Consider the following 16,339-nt stretch of genomic DNA (forward strand, 5'->3'; position numbering starts at 1 on the left):
ATTACCTTATTTACCAATATGGGTTTATAGTCCCTCATCACCTTTTATTTTGTGTTTTATGCACTGATCTATATAATGACGTCATTCTATATAGATCAGTGGTTTTATGTTGTTTTTATTTAATTTGTCTATGCACGTTATATTATAAACGCATCCTCTTTTTTAAATTAGTTATTAAGTGAATTGCTAATCTATTTACTGTATGTTGTTTAATATTTGTATTGAATTTGTATTTCGTTGTATTTGACAAAAGACAAATTCAGCATACACTCATAACTACAGTAATATAAATAAAATAAAACACAGCCTGTGGCTGAAAAGAAATACGTTGAAAGATTCGCATATATAGATAAAGTCTTAATGGCTTTCTTGTTATCTGAATGAAGAATACCGGTATATTAAAAAACAACGGCTTGGTTTTAATATATTTACATTTATGTATATGATATTTAGCGAAAATTAAAAGTACATTTATTATATAATAAGAAAAAGTGGGGTCATTAAATATAGTCAAATCTTTCTGAAATTTCCTTACATGAGTTCAAGGCCAAAATAATAAATGAAAGAATCTTTCGGCAAAAAAAAATAAAAAATGATTACAAAAGGAACCGAAAAGACGTGTGACCTTTAATAGTATCGACGTCTTCCGGTCGCAATGCCTTATGGGAAATTGTGTGCTACTTTGTACTGTACAATATTGCAATAAAAGGGTAAAAACTTAATTAAATGTTATTTAACTTTTGCTTCTCAATATTCCCGAATTTCACGCGCTTAAAATGTGAGTTTTGGGTTTAACGTGAAAGATATAACCTGCGTCCGTGTGTTCATGTGCAGATAGCTAAAGGAAGATGGCAGCGTGTGCAATACGTCGGGGCTTATTGTCCACCGCTAGTAAATATAACCAGCACAAATGCACTCACAGAATATTGAGTGCACTAGACTTCAGCAGCGGATTAGATCAGAAAAAACCCCAGCCATTGTGTTCAGCTTGCGGGTTGACCAGTTTTCAACAGAAGAGGTTCATGTCATCACGGTAAGAGCTAACGTTAGTTAAGCGAACGAACGTCCTACCTACCATGTCCTCCTGTTACATAACTTCGCAGAGTTTGTAGTTTCAGCAAACTATTTTGACAGCAAATACCTTTAAAATGTATCTGTGAAAAGCATTCATATTCAATAAGAATTTAATATCAGCTGTCACGTGTATAATATGAGCTGTTACTGTAGTTTGAGTGATTCACAAGCTTGCAGACCTGTAATACCACTTCCATATTGTTTCAGTGCTCAGCTGCGGTTATGCAGTGCACTTTATTTTTTACCGAGTGTGTGGACAGCCGAATTCTAGAATCGAATGTGTTGATTACAATACTTTTGAGTTGATCTTAAAATGCCTTTGGAAAAGGACAGATACCAATACACTCAATTGAGGCCTAAAAGAATGACATACCTCAGCCTTGCTTTAAAGCCCCCCATAGTCTGGGCCTGAGCCAGCAGACAGTAAACAAGTCCTATTTCTGTTCATGTCCGTTTTTTTAGTGCACCATAAAATTTTCAGATTCAGTCTGGTCTCCAAATATTTCTCCATTTTTAATATGTTGCACAATATTCAACCTTGCTGGCTGGGATGTTGAATTCAATTATGTCATTCATCATCCTAGCTATGCAATAGTACAATCTACATTCTTTAATGATTGTTTCTTTGGTAGAAACAGGCCTGAGGGTAAAATACTGGAACCTGTGGGAATATTTGAAGCTCTGAAGCAGCATGGCAAATATGAAACGGGCCAGGTCAGTGATCATTTCTTTTGCGAAATCCCTTGATTCTGATTGCTCAGATGCAGTAATTTTAATTCTTAACATTCACAGCTTTTCCTGCACAGTGTTTTTGGGTATAGAGGAATCGTGTTATTCCCCTGGCACGCTCGTCTTTACGACAGAGATGTAAGTCCTGCTGTGGCTGACAGGTATGTAGTTGAGGATCTAATGGATTTATACCTGATTATATTCTTAAGTTTGGATTTCAGCTCAATGATCCTCCTGTTTGTCCTTTGCTTTTTCAGTAAGCCAGACTCTGTGGGCCATGGGTCTAAAGAGGTGAAGGGCAAAATGCATACGTACTACCAGGTCCTCATAGACACCAGAGACTGCCCTCACATAGTAAGTGGCATCAAAATACATATGTAAATAGTTGAATGTAGTGTGGCCCTTATACATTTTCTGACACTTTAAACCACACTTTAAAATCATCAAATGTATTTTTAGAACTTTGTTCTTTGCTGCATCGACTACTGTTAAAAAAGTTTGGAGTTGGTTATAATTTTTTAAAAATGTTTCTTATGCTCACCAAGGCTGCATTTATTTGATCAAAAATAGAATAATATTGTGAAATATTATTACAATTTAAAATAACTGATTTCTATTTATTATATTTTAAAATGTAATTTATTCCTTTGATAGGAAAGCTGAATTTTCAGCATCATTACTCCAGTCTTCAGTGTCACACGATCCTTCAGAGATCGTTCTAATCATTCAATCAATGTTGAAAATGTTTTTACTGTCACTTTTAATAAATTTGAATGCATACATGTTGAATAAAAGCAGTATTGACTCCAAACTTTTGAACAGTAGTATATGTTGAAGCATTTTATTATTAAATAAGCAATGCATTCATGTTTGTCTTTGGTGAATGATATTAGTGCAATAATGAGGTTATTGTCAACCTTTGCTACTTTGTTTTTGTCACTATTAGTCTCAGCGGTCTCAGACTGAAGCAGTCACATTTCTGGCAAATCATGATGATAGTAGAGCCCTGTATGCAATTCCAGGTAAACTTAAATATTCAACTATCCTTAAAAGTTAAGTTTGCCGATTTTCAACTAGCTTTGCATTGTTACAATGTCGGTAGTAACTGTAAATGAACATTGTTTGTACTCTTTCTCCGTGTTACCTGCACGGTTTATTTGTCAGCTGAAGTCTTTTGACAACTCTAGGGCTTTTGTGAAAATGACAGGACGCCATGTCGTAATTACCGTAACAATTCTGAACTGTATAAAAAGCCTTTACGTGCTTGTAAAATTTGTAATTGCAATGTGTAAACTCGTAATTTTCTGAGAGTTACGACTTGTACCATGTGGCCGCTGTACCACCTGACCACTGCAGATTTAAGGTGTGCAGACCGATCGGTGTATGACATCAAAGTACCGCAAGAGCGATTTCAAAAGCTTACAGAGCTTTATTTACGTAATTATGACATGGCGTGAACGCCCAGTACTTTGGCATTTTTGGCAAAGGGGGTGCTCGCAAGATTTACATAATTGTAAAAAATAATGATGATGAAGTTCTTCTGCCGCGTAAAGTTTTATTGAAAGCCCATTTTGTCACCACTTTAAATTTAAGCATTTAGCATTTTTATGAATGTTCCATTATCTGCCTGTTATTTGTCTCATTCTTTCCATTTGTTCTGTGTCTGCTAATGTCATTCAGGTCTGGATTATGTGAGTCATGAAGACATCCTGCCTTACAACTCCACTGAGCAAGTCCCCATCCAGCATGAGCTGTTTGAACGCTTCCTCATGTTTAACCCCTCCAGAAGTAACTAGTCCTCTTTCAACAATATTCAACTAATACTAGTTCTGATTAAAAAAAAGTTTCTGATGGATTGCGTTCATATTGTTTAGATCCTCCATTCACTGCGAGAGATACCCTACGGGCCTGGCAGGAGAAGAACCATCCCTGGCTGGAGCTCTCAGATGTGCACCGGGAAACCACAGAGAACATCCGTGTCACTGTTATCCCCTTCTACATGGGCATGAGGGTAAGAATGAAGGGTTACTATTGTCATTACAATTTCTCATTGCAGGTTACATCTTATTAAATGTATAGATTACGATATATTATACACTACCGTTCAAAAGTTTGGGGTTGGTAAGATGTTTTAATGTCTTTGAAAGAAGCCTCTAATGCTCACCAAGTCTGCATTTATTAGTTCAGATATACAGAATACAGTAAAAACGGTATTATGTGAAATATTATTACAATTAAAAGAACTATTTAAAAATGTAATTTATTCTTGTGATAGGAAAGCTATTTTCAGCAGCCATTTCTCCCATCTCCAGTCTTCAAGCATTGTAAAATGCTGATTTAGTGCTCAAGAAACATTACTTATTATTAGTAATGTTGAAAACAGCTGCTTAATATTTTTGTGTAAACCATGATAAAATATTTTAGAATCCTTTGAATAGAAAGTAAAAAAACTTATGTTTATCTGTATGTATATATTAGAGATGCACTGATGTATCGGCCAATAATTTGCGGCCGATAAAAGAAATAATTTTCACTATGGGCCATTGGCCGATTGTTTAAAAACAGCCGATGATCAGGGCCAATTGAATTTAGGGCAAGTTAACACGACAATAACGCATTAACAGTTAAAAAATAGCGACGTTAAAGCTGGCTCTATTTGACCCTGTGAATCACCTGTAATTCAAGCCAGGATTGCCAGGTCTGCTGTTTTTCCCTACATCAAACATTATTTGTAGTGCACCTCCCATCCAATAATCGCAAAGAGCTTTGTTCTTTGTTACTTGCGATAAGAAAGTCTCTGCTTTCAAATTCTGTCCATTTTATCACAAAATTCAATAAACAATAAATGGCGTTTTGATGCTCTTAAATGTGACGTGACAGATTGCTGTAGGGCCTCAGTTTAAGTGGCAGCGCGAGTCATCTCTTCCTCTTTAAGACAAGTTACAGCATGATAAAACATGCATTAACGTCAGAAGGTTTTTTGAAAGATATAGTACAATTTACCGAAATTAATCATGTCTCATGTAATATCTCCATCACTGTTTCAACCGCAGAAAGGAATTATCCAATGTTTGCATTTTGTTAGCTATAAAAAAAACAATAGAGAGGAGCTTATTTACTGTTAATAATATAACATTGGTGCATCTCTAGTGTGTATATGTATATATGTGTAAATATATATATTTTGTTATTAAATATATATATATATATATATATATATATATATATATATATATATATATATATATATACAGTGAGGAAAATAAGTATTTGAACACCCTGCTATTTTGCAAGTTCTCCCACTTGGAAATCATGGAGGGGTCTGAAATTGTCATCGTAGGTGCATGTCCACTGTGAGAGACATAATCTAAAAAAAAAAATCCAGAAATCACAATATATGATTTTTTAACTATTTATTTGTATGATACAGCTGCAAATAAGTATTTGAACACCTGTCTATCAGCTAGAATTCTGACCCTCAAAGACCTGTTAGTCTGCCTTTAAAATGTCCACCTCCAGTCCATTTATTATCCTAAATTAGATGCACCTGTTTGAGGTCGTTAGCTGCATAAAGACACCTGTCCACCCCATACAATCAGTAAGAATCTAACTACTAACATGGCCAAGACCAAAGAGCTGTCCAAAGACACTAGAGACAAAATTGTACACCTCCACAAGGCTGGAAAGGGCTACGGAGAAATTGCCAAGCAGCTTGGTGAAAAAAGGTCCACTGTTGGAGCAATCATTAGAAAATGGAAGAAGCTAAACATGACTACACGGGAGGAGCTGGTCAATGACCTGAAAAGAGCTGGGACCACCGTTTCCAAGGTTACTGTTGGTAATACACTAAGACGTCATGGTTTGAAATCATGCATGGCACGGAAGGTTCCCCTGCTTAAACCAGCACAGGTGTTCAAATTCTTATTTTCCTCACTATATATATATATATATATATATATATATATATATATATATATATATATATATATAATATCAAATCAAATAAAATAAAATAAAATAGTGTATTTTTGTGTGTGTGCATTTTTATTTATGGTAGTGAAATGATTTTTCTTTGTGGTCTTGATTCAGATTTGTTTTTCTATGTCCACAGGAAGCTCAAAACTCTCATGTGTATTGGGTAGGCCAAATTACCTAATTATGCTTTTTGTAATAACTCAATAAAAGGGTTATTTATGGAATGGCCATTGGTGACCTGTTAGAGATAATATGTTGATGTTTTCCTCAGTGGCGGTATTGTATCCGTCTGGAGAACCTGGGAAATGAGGTGGTTCAACTAAGGGAAAGACACTGGAGGATCTTCAGTCTCTCAGGGACTCTGGAAACAGTCCGTGGAAGAGGAGTGGTTGGCAAGGTGAGTTATTAGTCAGCAAAAGCACAAACCAGAATTAGAATATGGAAATATGAGATGTTTTCTAAATGCAATCTGTCATTCATCTCACCAGGAGCCTGTTTTGTCAAGAGAACAGCCAGCGTTTCAGTACAGCAGTCATGTTTCACTTCAAGCACCCAGTGGACATATGTGGTGAGATTATCAGCATTCTGTTACAACCTCTACCAGTGCACGCTTTACATTTTCTAAAATCATCTGTTAGATTGGATGGCTGAATGCTTGCATTTTGAAGGCTTTCACATACTTTTGATCATGTGATATATGAATTCATTTTTTCACCGTTATTCTGCCTTGCAGTAGTAAAGTGTGACTATCATGTTTTATTTCCTTGTTTTAGGGGGACGTTCTGTTTTGAAAGGACAGATGGCTCACACTTTGACGTGCGCATTCCACCCTTTTCACTAGAAAGCAATAAGTATGACAAAGCTCCCCCTACTGGCTATCCCTTGTAATAAACCTGCACCTATAAGACTACCATCACGGCTCAGCTCAGCATCCCTACAGGCTGTTCCCTTATCAGTGCTCCTTAAATATACAATGGTTTTAGCAAAGCATCCTTCAGTCTCTGACTGCAGCACTGGAAATGTGTAGCAACCACATATCTTAAAAGAAAAAAGGCATAGCAAGATGAACTGAGGAGTTGATCTTATTAAATGGAATGATGCAAGTGCACCTCCAAAGGCCGTATTGAGAGAATTTGATTGTGATTTATATTTTCTTTTATTTATTTGGAATGGCTGTGTTCATCAATTGAATAATCTTATTAGCGTTAACCCAGTGTATTGTCAATTTATATCTTAAGTTCAAACCCCTCTTATGCTTAATTCCTTACTTATATTCTGGTGAAGACTGTCAGTGTACATTGAATGCTTTCTCCAAATGCATATTGTCTAATTAATGACTTGATGCAAAGATTATTCTTAGGTCATGCCGAAGTCAGCCAGTGAAATGTGGTTTGACTAAAAAAGCCTAGTGGGATAAAACTATTAGAGATCATCATCTTGAAACCAACCTTTGATCATATATTTGGTTTAGACTACTGGATGATGAACTGTTTTACTGGTTACTGTAAATATGTTTGTAAAAGCATAAATAAAATGACATTTCCAATTTCCTGTTTTTTATTAAAATTGATGTGGTTCCACAATAGCAGCTGACATTCTCTACAGAGAAGATACTTAAAGGGATAGTGCACCCAAAAATTAAATTACTGTCATTTACTCACCCTTATGTTGTTTCAAACCTGTATGCATTTCTTTGTTCTGTTGAACACAAAATATATTTTGAAGAATGTAGGTAACCAAAGAGTTGACCGTAGCCATTGACTTCCACTCTATATTTTTAAAATACTATAATAAATGACAGTATTTTCATTTTTGAGTGAACTATCTCTTTAAAAGAGGATCGATGAGGTAATGATGTCATCTCAATTACTTATCTATAATAATCTATATTTGTCTTATAGTTCTATGTGCAATATTTAGCTTAAATATTATTCCATGCTTCTTTTGTAAGTGTTAGTTTTATTTTCGATACCAAATTTTCCTCCTAAGAACAAAAAAGTGCAGGAGATGATATGCCATGTGTTAAACACCAGATGTCACCAAAGAAAGGCCAACTATGACCGCAGTGAACAAGTCAATGATATAAAATAACTTGAGGAGAATCTATGCCTACGCATATACGGGGATATGGGATTGCCCGAATGTGTGAATGGTTCTTTTTATATCCTTTGAAGTGCTGAAATGCGTCTTAGTGCAGACATGGAGCAGTCCCAGTTGCGACCATATTCTCCACTTGGTTAACTGTACCATGGCAGTGGTACATTCTGGACTGTAGATTGAAAAACAAGTGGAGGATGTTGCAGACCGCTCCACCCCTCCCTCACAGCCTATGTCGAGACCCAGCGCCTCTCCGCTCCATCTGAGGGATGAGAGACCGTTCAGTCGCTCTCCTCTGAACACACCCAGCCCTCAGACGGGACACACCTGGGGAGGGGAGGTCATATGACAGCGAGAAATAATTCGACACGGCACATTTCAGCAGTGAACAGTGACATTTCCGCGGGCTGCGTGGAAGGAAATACTGGGATGACTTGTGCGAGAGGAAAACAGTGACGGACGACGTAAATATTTACATGCCCTTGTTCACAGCACTTCTGCTCGCCGTCGACTAAATTCACACAGAAACCTACATCTTGTGCGTATGAGAGAATGCGGAGGAACTGCGATGTTAACACGCTCAAACAGCGACTGAAATAAAAACACGAATCATCCTTCCGTAAGATCATGTTATAATTCTGTCGAACCGGGCTGAGAGAGTTTCTGGAGGTTTATGGGACTAGCTACTCTTCTTTAATCTGCGGTCATGCTGAAGGCGTCATCAGATCTGTTCCCTACCTGAGGGACTCGAGGATTATTGGAGTTTTTGACAGAAGAGATCCATTATTAAGCTTTGACCTAATTGGACTGAATTACGAGTAGTTTGACATGAAACGCGCAGTATTTTATATGTTTTGTCATCTTCTGAAATTCCAAATAATTTTGCGCGTGCGGACGGATGATTTCTAAAGAGTAAACAACTGACGTTGCACGAGTCAGCTGTGATGAATGATGTAAAAGTTGGATTTAATGCGCAGTAAACTACAGCACCATACCTTTAACGCAGTTTTGATTGGAAATTGGATGTGAAGTGTGCGAATTCTTCAATGACTTTCAGTGAGGTCAACTTTTTAAGGAATTTTCGAAGCGCAATCGGTTGTCTTGCGCAAATGGTCTTTTGGCGATCCTATAGCGGCAGTTAACCTTCTTCAAGACGTTTTAAACTAAAGAAAAGTATTTTGTGTTATATTTGTGATGTGTAAGTATATGATAATGTGATAAATAACGACAGTACAGTGTTTTTTATGCACCGCCCGATACAAACATCGATCGAGCAGCTGTTGCTATGGTTACATTCGCAGGGGCGATTCTGTTACCGAGAGTTAATGTAACTTTTGTGGTTATGGAAACGTTGTTTGAATGCTGTTGAAACGTATAAGTGCTGCTATGTAAAAAAAACAAAAACAAAAAAAAAACGTATTTTTAAAACCCATAATTTCCTTTGTGGGGGTCCATGCCTTAATTGGGGGGGTCGTACAAAACACCTTCATAATTTGCACCCTGAATGAGCACTTTGTGAAAAGATTTGACTGAAATACCATTCGATGCAAGTTTTTATCATTTTATTACCATATTATATTCTTATTGATCTTAATGTAAGTATTTTTTCTTTGTCAGGTGAGAGATGACAGGTGTGAGGTGAGAAGAAGGACTTTTAAAGCACTGTTCTCCAATAAACTTTATAGGAACGCTTAGGCTTATTTCTTATCTTCACTTGTTTCTTAATAAATCTCACGTGCAATGTAAAGGACTTTAAATAGTTTAATGTGAATGCATTTTGAAAGTATGCCCAGTCTGGAGGCCCTTTTCCAGGTTGAGACTCTATAACCAAACATGGGAGCGAAGCAAACGAAGGCTGCGGGACAGGAGGCAGGGGCAAGCCCTCAGAGCACAGGATGGAAACGGACCCCCACGAAAGACCGAGGTGACATCCTCACCTCTTTAATGCTGAGGTCAGGAGACAAACTGAGAAGCAGCGGGACTCCTCCTCCCTACCAGCGGCGCATCGGGATGATACAAGACATGATGTTGATGGCAAAGCAGGGGAAACACGATGAGGCGACAGAGATGCTGAAGACTCTCCGGCAGGTACAAATATCAGTCCATGTTTCTTGTGGGTTAGGTTAAACTTAAACAGAGTGACGAAAGTTGTCAGACTTCTCTCACTGATGAGTTCTTGTCAAGTTTTATTTTTGTTGAATGTCTGCCATGTTACCCATTATTGTACCGATCAACTCTCATTTGAAGTTCATGAAGTTAAAGAGTTCCTGAAGTCAGTGTGGTGCATATATTACAGTACAAAAGTAATATTGCACTCCATCCCAAAGCGTTTGGTCCTGTAAGGCTCTAGCGCACTAGTTGTTTTTTTAAAAGCCCCCTGTGGTCGCAATAGTAATGTCCAAATGACTAGAAATCAGATCACAAATATAAGAGAGGAAGTAACAAAATTGTAATTACACACTGTAAGTATGTTCAGTCTTGAATCTATAAACATTTTACTTCTGCAGCTTTTTGTTTCCATATGTTGGACCACCGTGGGCCTCTCAGATGGTAAACATAGGCCCCAAAACATTTGCCACACTGGCCGGATCTGTAATCTGTCCTTGCACCCATGCAGAAACCACACTTTGCTTTACAGCAGAGAGCAATTGGGCCAAAATGTCAGTTCCATAATGGGCTGGTGTTATTTTGTAAGTTGTTGAAAGACAAAACTATGGAAGCTTGTTTCCACCACGGAATAAAACAATTTAAAAGATAATTGCGACTTTTTATTTCACAATTCAGACTATTTTTCCCACAATTGCGAGTTCACATCTCGCAATTCTGACTTCTTTTCTCAGAATTCTGAGATATAAAGTCGCAATTGCAAGATATAAATTCGCAATTGTGAGAAAAATAACGCAATTGTGCCTTTATATCTCACAATTCTGACTATATCTTGCAATTCTGACTTTATAACTCACAATTGCGACTTTATAACACACAATTCTGACTTTATATCTTGCAATTCTGACTTTATAACTCGCAATTGCGACTTTATATCACACAATTCTGACTTTATATCTCGCAATTCTAACTTGTTAACTCGCAATTCTGACTTTATAACTCGCAATTGCGACTTTATATCAAGCAATTCTAAGAAAAAAAGTCAGAATTGCGAGATGTAAATTCGCAATTGCGAAAAAAAAGTAAGCATTGTGAGATAAAAAGTTCACAATTACCTTTTTTATTTTTTATTCTGTGGTGGAAACAAGCTTCCATACAAAACACACCATTGCTGTCACATTTTATAGAAATATGGAAATGTCTTGAGATTCCCAACTCTTTAGATATTGCATCTCGCAGAATTCAGTGCTATTGAGACAGATGCCCATTTCACAGTCCTGTGAACCTGTGAGAACAGACACAGCACAAGCTGGCCGAAGAGTTACACTGCACTGCATAAATACCAACTGTTTGCTTTGGGTAGTGATTATGGTCTGCTTTATATCGAATTACAGATAGAAACTTTCTTTGTGTCAGTATACCAGTAAGATCAGGCCAGTGTAGATATGTGCTGCCAGAACTCTTATGGACTAGAAGTTCATTTTAGCAGGTTCACTGAGCTGAGGATTTTCTGCATATGTGCAGCAGGGATCAAAGACCGAGCTAATGGGGTTTTCTAATCCTCCATAGTATTAAATGAACTGCTGGGCAGTGACGAAGCAACAGGTGGCTTTGGAATACACTGTATTTTTTCAAAAGGTGTGAAAAAGAAGTACACTTTAGCATACTTTGACAAAGAGTATTTAGGTATATTATTTCAAAGTATATTATTTAGTATTATGTTAAGTTGAAACTGAACATAATGTTTTCAGGCACTTAATTACATGTTATTTACAATGAAATGAAAATGCATTATAGTTTAAATTTATATCAAATGACATGTTTTTAGGACTTATTTAAATTTTAATATATTTAAAAAAATAATAACTTAAAATAATCATAAGCAAGTACTTTACATGTGCTTTAGTATGTGAGTCAGCACATCAGAATAAGCGTGACAAAAGTTTATTAAAACGTAAACGTACTTTTAATTTGCCATTGTTACAAAGTAACAATTTTTTTAGTGTACTTAAGAGCGTACTCTCTTTAAGTGCACTTAAGATATCTGCAAGTAAAACATTTTTTAAATATATTTTTTAGTAAACATTCAATACTGTTTAGCACACTTCTTTTCACAAGGGGAAGCTTTTTATCACATATAAACGTGGTAGTTTTACTGGAATGTATTTGCTGTTGCATCCTGCAATGGGGGCTAAAGCACATAATGAGCAAGAAATAGAGTCAAAGGACAGCGTCTCTTGTCCAGTGGTTACCAAGTGCACCTTGTTGCCCGGAGACAATGAAAATGGATGGGCCTTTGATTAAATGGAAATCAATTCATCAAGATTCATCCCTCCACAGAGGGATGATGATGATGATAAACCAATGCTTTTGCTCAGCATGCATAGTCTAGGTCCAAGTTTTTATTGACAGAGGTGGTCTAGTGTTAGAGTGCCTTTTCTCTTAACAAAAACTAACCTTCCCTGAACTCATTCACTTTGTCATACTAATTATTATTTGCTTCCATTCACGCCCACTCGTTTTCCGTTGATTATTTAGTTCTGACTGTAGAGCCCTCACCCCCACTCACATTTGCAATTTTTAAAATTGCTGACCCCCTGTCTGCCCTGTTGATTTACAGATTGCAAATGTTCAATTATGTAGATGAACTTTTCCTTCAGTTTGCCTTGTTTTGCAGAGTTAAAGGATTTTGCAGACTACAAAGTCTGTTCGCTTTCTAGGTCCACATTTTGATATAGGGCAACATCAATTTGATTTCAAGGGATGTGAACAGGCAAACATGAACAAATTGACTCAGCTATTGTTTGTGTTTACAAAGCACAAATTGTGTATAAGTACATGGCCTTCAGGTGTATATAAATGTGACATGCACCTTTACATAGAATCCTTGAATCCACATGTGACAAATACTGCAAAGAAAAAGCTTCTTAGATGACATATTAGAGAATCAGAATTCAAAAATAAGCAGTCAGTCAGAGAATGTAATTCCCATTCGCTTGACCTCCCTGTATTGTGTCTTTTTTTTTCCAGGATCTGGGAATGGAGTCAACCTCCCTGGACGATGTTCTCTACCGCTATGCCAGTTTCCGAAACCTGGTGGATCCCATTACCCATGACCTCATTATTAGCCTGGCCAAATACATTCACTGCCCAAAGGTATAGTGCTCAGATTCTGTGATTTTCTGTGACATTTTAAACCTAATCCCATTCACACCTAAACACAAACACACGCGCTTTACTATTTCTGCATGCTCTATTTCTGTGCATTTCTTGTATGTTGTGTTACATTAATATTTAATGAAGATTGCTTTAGAACACTGCCTGGAAGGCACAGCAGATTGACGTGAAAAATTAAACGTACCATTCCAGTGCAGTGAGCATTAGGATAAAACCCAGTTGCTTAAGCATGTGTGAGTCTGTATGTGTGTGTGAGGGAGAAGCAGAGATGAAGAGAGCGGAGAGGGTAGAGGCAGAGGGAGGTTTACTTGCAGATGAGTCACACACAAAGACCAGTCAGCCCTCTTCCAAGACTACTGCTGCTGCTGCTGCTGCACGTAATGAAGCAAGTCAGGCACTATATCACACTACTAACACCCTGCTCAGCTCCTACAGAGAGCTGCACAAACACCTGACCACCACCAAAACAACACTGAGTGAGGATGCTGCCGACTGTTTTCTTTTCACTGAGCTCATCATCCCTTCTCTAACCAGATGTAGTTGTGTCATGAACGTGTCCTGGTTTCATTTCACCCCAAAACCAAAAGAAAGATCTATGAAATAATATTTTGCTTAAAGAAAATGAAGCCTATTTTTTAGGCTCATTAAGATTTTTTGCTTTATTTTGACATTATTTTTGTCTATTAAGCATACTCCCTCTTTCAGTGCTAATGATCATAATGCAAAAAACAAAACAAAAATAATCCAAATCACAATACCACAATAAGAAACCAAATGTATGTATTTATATATATATATATATATTAGTGATGCACGATATATCGGCCACCATATCGGTATCGGCCGATATATGTTCATTTTTATTGTTATTGTTATTGTTATTGTTATTGTTATTGTTATTGTTATCGTTATCGTTATCGTTATCGGCCCGATAAGAAAATTTGACCGATATATAAAGCAGATAAATAATGTATTATTTCCTTCAGCTTAGACTCTGTTCACCATGATGGTTTTGAATTGCTTGAAATAGGATTGACAGCGCAAGTCTGTCATATCGGCTACATAAGATTATAATGAGAACATCATTATAATTGTGTTTGGGACATGGCTTTTAATGATGAGACTTTTGTTTTTGTAATCAGGCTCTCAAAATTATATAAAAATTTGGATTTAGATTTATCGGCCAATATATCGGTTATCGGCTTTCAAATATAAAGAAATGTTGATATCGGTGCATCCCTAATATATATATAGGTCTCAGTTAAACTTGATACTTGTATTCAGCAAGGATGCATTAAATTGATCAAAAGTGACAGTAAAGGCATTTATAATGTTACAAAATATTTCTATTTCAAATAAATGCTGTTCTTTTTATCTATTTATCAAAGAATAATGGGAAAAGGTATCAGGATTCCACAAAAAAAATTATGCAGCACAATGTTTTCAGCATTGATAATAATAAAAAATGTTTCTTGAGCAACAAATCAGCATATTAGAATGATTTCTGAAGGATCATGTGATGCATTCAGTGTTGTCATCACAGGAATAAATTACATTTTTAAATATATTAAAATAGAAATCAATTATTTTAAATTGTAATAATATTTCACAATGTTACTGTTTTACTAATATTGATCTAATAAATTAACCATAAGAGACTTTGCTGACCCCAAACATATAAGTATATATTTATGTTCAAATATGTAAAAAAAAAAAAAAAAAAGGTGAAATATGAACTAGGCATCCATGGATCCATCCATTCTCCAAACTGGGAGGGCTGGAGACTATCCCAGCATCTCAGGTCCCATGTGGTAGAAAAACCCTGGGCAGATGGCTAGTTCATGACCTGGACATTATTGCTAAAAAATGGTATCCAGCCTCAGAAACATGCATATGCAATAACTTTTTAACCAAGCAGACATAATGAAATGTTAACTAACAGTGGAGAGTTCGCGCAAGTGTGTAAGGTGACATTGCTCTAAGTGATGTTATTGTAAATAGCAATGGAGGGAGACAAAGTAGAGACGAGCTCAGTGATGTGACGAAAGGAAAGCTGGGCTGTCTGTTACACTAAGAGCTGTCAGAGCAAGCTGGGTGTGTGATTACACCGCCTGGGGACCCAGTGTCTGTCTGCAGGGGGATGCGCACCAGAGCTGACCAGCCATGTGGCACTGTTAATCTCACCGTCGGCAGCAACTAGGCTTTACCAACAAATAGGGTGCGTTTTCCAGACATCTTAATATCCACAGGCATAGTTCTATCTCTGATCCACTGCAGAGGTCAAGACCTGGTGCAGCGGAGAGACGTGATGGCCGGATTGATTTACATATTGATGTTTCCAGTACGGATACAGACACCTGAGCACAGACAATGTGCCCTTGATGAAATACTATGTTACTGTTATCTTGGATTCAGGGCAAAAACAAATCTCATTTGGCCCAGGGTAAGACCTATGGCAATTTGGTCCCGGCCCTCTGAGTTTTCGCAACCACTCTACATGTAGAGATATTTTTGTGGGTTAGGTTCCTAGGTTAAGCCTAGAGTTAATACATGAAAATATAGATAATTGGTAATCTAGTCAGGTATGAGCAGTGCCCTCTCATTCCCTGCAGTGCACTGAACCTGATTTATTACCTGAAGCAAATCAGTGTCATCTAAAGCTCACTTAAACTTTAAATGTATCTAATTAATTTACACAATTAAATGTAATCTTTGGTAAATTTCAAAATGAATATCCATTTTTCATACTCTACATTATAAAGTTGTGAAGCCTATTTTCATTTGTAGCATTTAAAGCAAGGGATTTTGATTTGTAATATTTATCAGCTGCCTATTGGTTATCATCCAGAATAATTAAATAATAATATTTATCAGCTACCTATTGGTTATCAGCCAGAATAATTAAATAATAATTAAATAATTCAGTTTAATTATTGACAACCCTGCAAGAGTATGCGGCGCTTTTCTTTTTCGGTAACTTATGTTTTAAGCATTGGCAGAAATTGTTTCTGCCTAGAGGAGTGTGGCAGTTACTTGAGGTGGTGTGTCTGCAAATTGGATTGCTTTAGGCAGTGATGAATGTGAGTAAAAATAATAAAGCTTTCCAGAGATGGCTGTACAATATATCAATATGCCACTAATATATTACTTGCTAATGCATTTCACCATGGACACCAAATCC

General features: G+C 36.7%; 2 protein-coding genes across 3 annotated transcripts in view; both read left to right on the plus strand.

The window, feature by feature from the left end:
* The first annotated feature begins 629 nt into the window (after positions 1 to 629).
* poldip2 (polymerase (DNA-directed), delta interacting protein 2) lies at positions 630 to 7,324 on the plus strand. 2 transcript variants are annotated; one of them, XM_084127416.1, is made up of 12 exons: positions 642 to 710; positions 835 to 1,033; positions 1,707 to 1,788; positions 1,867 to 1,964; positions 2,061 to 2,157; positions 2,750 to 2,825; positions 3,484 to 3,591; positions 3,678 to 3,814; positions 5,915 to 5,941; positions 6,050 to 6,175; positions 6,267 to 6,346; positions 6,552 to 7,324. In XM_084127416.1, the coding sequence occupies exons 2-12, from the start codon at positions 849 to 851 to the stop codon at positions 6,664 to 6,666; spliced, it is 1,131 nt and encodes a 376-aa protein (XP_083983542.1). In that variant the 5' UTR covers positions 642 to 710; positions 835 to 848; the 3' UTR covers positions 6,667 to 7,324. The 2 variants fall into 2 exon arrangements, with proteins under 2 accessions (XP_083983543.1, XP_083983542.1); XM_084127417.1 differs by having other exon boundaries at positions 630 to 1,033; positions 1,713 to 1,788.
* Positions 7,325 to 8,085: 761 nt separating this feature from the next.
* The window catches only part of lrrc75a (leucine rich repeat containing 75A), a 21,572-nt gene continuing 13,318 nt past the window's right edge, over positions 8,086 to 16,339 (plus strand). Inside the window, exons 1-3 of the mRNA XM_084125601.1 lie at positions 8,086 to 9,963; positions 13,012 to 13,137; positions 13,415 to 13,694. Coding sequence (XP_083981727.1) covers positions 9,709 to 9,963; positions 13,012 to 13,137; positions 13,415 to 13,694 — 661 coding nt within the window. The 5' untranslated portion in view covers positions 8,086 to 9,708. The remainder of the gene's footprint in view (positions 9,964 to 13,011; positions 13,138 to 13,414; positions 13,695 to 16,339) is intronic.

Source organism: Abramis brama, assembly GCF_963993115.1.
Source record: "Abramis brama genome assembly, chromosome: 10".
Taxonomy (NCBI): Eukaryota; Metazoa; Chordata; class Actinopteri; order Cypriniformes; family Leuciscidae; genus Abramis; species Abramis brama.

Excerpts from the sequence above, each read along its gene's own strand:
- poldip2 (XM_084127416.1), top strand. The coding sequence starts at position 849 with ATGGCAGCGTGTGCAATACGTCGGGGCTTATTGTCCACCGCTAGTAAA. Across the intron at positions 3,592-3,677 it reads CATGTTTAACCCCTCCAGAA|ATCCTCCATTCACTGCGAGA; the intron begins GTAACTAGTCCT and ends CATATTGTTTAG. Across the intron at positions 6,176-6,266 it reads GAAGAGGAGTGGTTGGCAAG|GAGCCTGTTTTGTCAAGAGA; the intron begins GTGAGTTATTAG and ends TCATCTCACCAG.